General features: G+C 40.6%; 1 protein-coding gene across 1 annotated transcript in view; it reads right to left on the bottom strand.

Moving 5' to 3' along the window:
- Positions 1-5,252, bottom strand: part of LOC106953411 (voltage-dependent calcium channel gamma-2 subunit) — a 75,661-nt gene extending 70,409 nt beyond the window's left edge. Inside the window, exon 1 of the mRNA XM_015042151.1 lies at positions 4,710-5,252. Coding sequence (XP_014897637.1) covers positions 4,710-4,920 — 211 coding nt within the window. The 5' untranslated portion in view covers positions 4,921-5,252. The remainder of the gene's footprint in view (positions 1-4,709) is intronic.
- Positions 5,253-5,505: the final 253 nt, after the last annotated feature.

Genomic DNA, 5,505 nt, shown 5'->3' with positions numbered 1-5,505 from the left:
AATGGTTTTATTATTATATTATTTTTCCATGATGACAGGTGAGCTGCCTCACCTGCCTCCCCTGACCGCACGTCACTGGTCCAAAATGAAGTGGATTAAAATCATAACTTTTTGTTTGATGTACTGTATTATTTCCAATTATTATAATTTGTGTTGCCGCCTACTACAGTGGCCTTCTACCTACTACAGCTTCCTGACAGATTCTTGATAAAGGAGATTATTTTTCTTTAAACAGGATTACTTCAGTCACCAGATTACAGATCGTTTTTGCTCCCCAGCCTCTGAAACTTTTACTGGAGCTTTAGATAAACTGACAGTCTGCATCATTTTTCTTTTCTTTTTTTTTCTTTTTAAACCAAAGGATTATTTTTGTAATCTGATTCCCTGCAATTAGTTATCACACAATCCTAGAATATCACTAGCTGCGGCTTTAGATAATGAGACTCGGCAGTAAGGACAGGAAAATTACCGGACGTGTTGGCTGGAACAAAAAACTAATGTCAGAGCTGTAATGGGGAGGGGGGGGATCGTTTTAATATTATGACAGAACTTTATTTTTACATCTGTATTCAAGCTGAAGCATAAAAAAGATGTAATTTCACATTAAAAAAGCAAAACAAGATTTCAGTGTCAATGGAGGTATTTCCGTTTTTGCAGCGCTAACAGGTAACGACGGGAGCCAAAACTTAAACATCTTCTCACCAGTATCTGCACATTGTGTACATCGTGTCCCCGGCATTGAGCGGAAATTGCAGCAACGCTGTGATGTATTACGTTAAAAGCTGCAGTGAGATAGGTTAGATAGAACGTGGGCCTGCGTGTTAAAGATAGCATAAGATGCCTGAGGGCGTGTGACAGCAAACCAGAGCTGCTTAGTTTCTCTCTCTCTCTTTTCCTTTTTTCCTTTTTCTTTTCCTGTCTTTCTTAGCACCTCCCAATTGTCCCCTTCTCCCTCTCGCTCCTCTCTCCTCGGCGCACAGTTTGTATGGCAACTGTAGCTCCGATGGCAATGCAAGGCGTTCAAGCTGGATATCTTTCAAAATCTCTGCTCTTAATCGTGTTGAATCTCTGGTGCCAAGGACACTGAGTGTGCCGAGAGTGTGCAAAGTAAAGCCACTTTGCAAAGAAAATAAGCGCTTCACTTGCTGCGACTATTCTCTTGAACAAACGTGTTGATGCTTTTGATGTGGTTTCGCATATTTCACTATTTCATACTGTATGTTTTCGAGGACATAAACATTGTAGCGGATAGCTCGAGTAAAATTTCTTGGTTCTATTCCTAAAAACATTTAGACAGTTTGAGTCTCTGCTAACAGTTCATTGTCACTATGTAGCAACGTGACCTAGCAATATGGGAAATCAGTGTAATTAAATTTAATTCAAATTAAAAATAACAGAAATTAACATTAATTAGTGTTTATTTAGTAAGAGAAGTCGATAAGTAAGTAACGATAGTAGTGTTTATATTGACCAAATTGGAATTACAAAAATTAATTTGCTTCATGGAAACGTGCCAATTCAGAAAAAACTCACGTTTTTCGATTTAAATGTTTTGGATCTAGGATGAGATGGTTTTTCAGCTGTCTTGAAATTAGTGTAGACGGTAAAACTGCAATGGGAAAACCTTTTTTTGCATCACACGAGTTATGGGATCAACAACCTGATGAAGACGACAGGAAGTGGTAGGAGGATGAAGGCTTATCTTTTAATGACTTATCACATGAACAAACTTTTTCACATGTGACTTTAATTGTGTTTCTTATTTAATGGAAACACCACAATTGCGAAATAGTTTTTTTTGTTTTTTTTGACATATCGACAACAATAAGATTCATACCTCAGTCTTATTGTTGAAACCGACATGTAGTCTTTGATGTTATGACTTATTAAAGCCATAAACATAGTTCAAAAAACACATTATTTAGATATATATACCTAAATAATGAAGAATATTGCAACTACAAATTCACTAACGATTTCAAGTAAACTTCTGAAAAACTTTATTTGTCCAGTTCACTTAAGAGCAAATGACACAACTACTTTACAAATCATAGAACACGTTTTTTTTCATTTTTGAATAGTTTGTCAATTAAATTAGTTGTCAAATACAAACATAATCTAAATATTTGTTTTCTCTTTACCCCTCCATAGTATGTCATGCATGAGCAACATATTGAATAAAATTCAAACATAGTTCAATGTAAAGGCAAGAACTGAAGCTTTCCACTTCCTGTAACTCGCTCTTTATATCAATATGTTCCATACATTAGAGTAGTATTACTTAAATACGGGAATTCTCATCTTCTATAAAGCGTCATAAATTAAAGCCTTAACTGGGAAAAGTATAGATTTAAATGTTTTCTTATTCAAAAGTTCTGACTGACTGTTAAAACACAAGCAGGATTGTATTTGAATAACCAAGCAGGTTTTTGAGTATTTGCAATTAAAGTTCCGAAAATGTCACGAGATGAGCAATGACATATGCCACACGCAAGGTAGTTTCTCTCTATTTTAAACCCTCATTCAAAATAAAGTCTAAAGCTATTCCTATGGAAATCTCCCACAGACACACAGGACCAAATGAATCATGGGAGAAATCCCACAAATGCCGCAAATCTATGTCATCAGCCCATGGCTTTGTCTTGTGAATCAGGTGAATGTGGGGCCTGGTATGTTCTGATTCAGTCTGATGATAGATAGAAGAGGACCGGTCTGTGTGTGTGTGTGTGTGTGTGTGTGTGTGTGTGTGTGTGTGTGTGTAGGTGTGTGTGTGTGTGTTTGAGTGTGTCGATGTACTGTGTCAAATCTGTTTCACACTTAAGGAGACATTTCACAGTTTCCCTATTGTATAATCACAAACAAACTCACACTGCAAGACACATATGCTTTGAGCTCTCTTCTTTTTTCTTAACTTAACTGAACATATGTCTGAACAATCAGCCAAACTTATGCCTCAGTCCGTCTCATTTATGTCTGTCTCAGGTGTCCAGAATGGTAGCAGGTGTACCCTACCTTTATCTGAATTTTGAACCTTACTGTGTTTTCACACCTGATAGTCTGGTAGACTGGGTTGGATTGGGGACCAAAATTGCAACATTTGTTACATTTTCAGCTGGTGCGGTTCTCTTTCACGCTGCACTGTGTCAAGCAATCCAAACCATCTGAAGAACCTGTTCACCCGCCTCGCCTGTGGTGGCGCTGCACCAAAAACCACTGAAGAAAACAACAGAAAAACCTTAGAAGAAGATATAAGCGCAACTTCCTTATTCATAAAATGTCAACAAAAATGGAGTAGCCTCAGATTTTAAATTTGTTGTAGGATTTCTCTTTTCTTTAGCCAAAGATGATGAGCCATTTCAACAGCTAGCAATATACTCGCAAATGTGTTTTTGGTTGTATTTACCCAGAATGCCCTGCGCTATAGTCTGCTTCCTAACTAGGGGTCGATTAAGGTGGACTAAACAGGGCTGGTGTGAATGTACCCTTACAGAAGGTCATATGTTTTTGGAAAAGAAATATATATAACTGGGTCTCCAGTAACCCTTTAAACTGTCATAACCAGATAGCTGCTGGTTCACAGCTGATTTATCTCCAGATTGCTGAAATTAGGACTGTGGGTGAGGGCTTTTTCCACCGAAATGGCTCCAGTGCTAGGGACTGGTGCTAGAGCGTCCATAGCAGCAGGTTCATGTGTATCCACTGACCAAACCTGACCTGAAGGACTGGTGCTAAGCTTTCACGGGCTGGCTATTGGAAACAGCAGCCAATCCCAACTTTGTGAGCCCCAACATTTAAAATGCCAGAATTTCACTTTTCTTCAGCTTCGGTATAAAACAGTGATAAATCTTCTTCTAAAAAGTTGAGTTGGACTCATATCCAAACGCAGCACCTTCTTGTTGCAAGGCAGCTGTTGTTCTGACCGTCGCTCCCCTATCCAGCCTTTATCCTTTCCTGTCATTACTTTATTATCTTTACATCATCACTCTGTTGGCCAAATCAAATTCAGTACACCGTCCCTTCAATGTAATAGTCAGTTAGGCAAACAACTCCCCTGTGTAGGGCAAATCTGCGCTGATGCTGCAAGGCAACCAATTCCACTATGCCAGAAAAAACAAGTTACCAAACATTCCTTCTAAGACCAGAATCAAGAGTCCATTTATCAGCTAAAACATTATATTGTCCATGACTTCTGCAGAGGACGTGAAATTTGTACCACTTATGGGTTTATGAAGGAGATGTGAGTGAACACCTGATGTTTGATAGATAGATAGATAGATAGATAGATAGATAGACAGACAGACAGACAGACAGACAGACAGACAGACAGACAGACAGACAGACAGACAGACAGACAGACAGACAGACAGACAGACAGACAGATAGATAGATAGATAGATAGATAGATAGATAGATAGATAGATAGATAGATAGATAGATAGATAGATAGATAGATAGATAGATAGATAGATAGATATGCTGTTTTTCCTTATGAAGAAAATTATTGCAGAGCACATACAGAAGAGTGTGGGTTTGTGATTTTCTGTGTAGGCATGTAGGTGCAAATGCAGGACCATGTGAAAATGAGTGTGGGCATGAAGGGATTGATCTGCTCACGGCGGCATTGTTGGTGGGTCTGTGCATGTGTGCCTATAGATGTTATATCTATTTACGTGTGCGCATACACGGCTACCTTTAAGTCTTTGGCTCACCTTCTAGGCAGCACGTCCTCCAGAGGCCCGAGTGCGTCATAACCTCCTCGTTCTTCTTGCTCGTCTCGTTCTCGTTGGTGCTCTTGATCTTGCAGACGCCGCGTGAGTACAGCCAGTAGTCCGTCCCCACAGCGATGGTCATGAGGCTGAAGGCGGCAAAGGCCCCCACTGTGGTCAGCAGCATCTGAACTCCGCGGTCAAACACACCCATGTTGCCACATTCCACGAAAGGGGGGCCCCCTTTCCTTTTGATGTACAGGAAGTAAATATTTGTGAGTTTGCGTCGCCACGCCAGCTCGGAAAGCGGGGGGTGGGCTGCGTCGGGCGGACGACGGTAGCGGGGGACGGCTGGGGGGGCGGGGGAGTTAGGGGAGCTCGGGGGAAATCGTATGGTTGGTTTTTGGGGGGGGCCGGCACAAAGACGAAAAACAAAATAAAAAATTCGGAAGACGGTTAAGGTTTCGGGTGGGTTTCCGGCTGTTTGACCCAACAAAAAGGGGGTCAGACACCCTTTGGCAATGACGGCAACAGCCTTAAGAGGTAAAGTTCTCTAAATTCTGAACTTCTGATGGCAGTAAGTTGCCCTACTCCGGAAATAAAAAAAGGCTGACCTAAAAACATGAGTTTCAGCAGATTCCACAAGAGACCTGGTCTGGGATTGGGGCCTACTTTGTTGAGTTTGAAGGCCTCTAAATGTCAAACTCTGAAAAAGGCCAAGATAATGAGGGGGATGGAGAACTTTGGCTGCTTCAGACCTAATTTTGGCTTTCTGAGCTAACTGAAGGCATCAGATACA

This window comes from Poecilia latipinna, unplaced genomic scaffold, assembly GCF_001443285.1.
Source record: "Poecilia latipinna isolate Pla-1442-1.1 unplaced genomic scaffold, P_latipinna-1.0 Scaffold579, whole genome shotgun sequence".
Lineage (NCBI taxonomy): Eukaryota > Metazoa > Chordata > Actinopteri > Cyprinodontiformes > Poeciliidae > Poecilia > Poecilia latipinna.
This window is presented reverse-complemented; position numbering and strand designations above follow the sequence as displayed.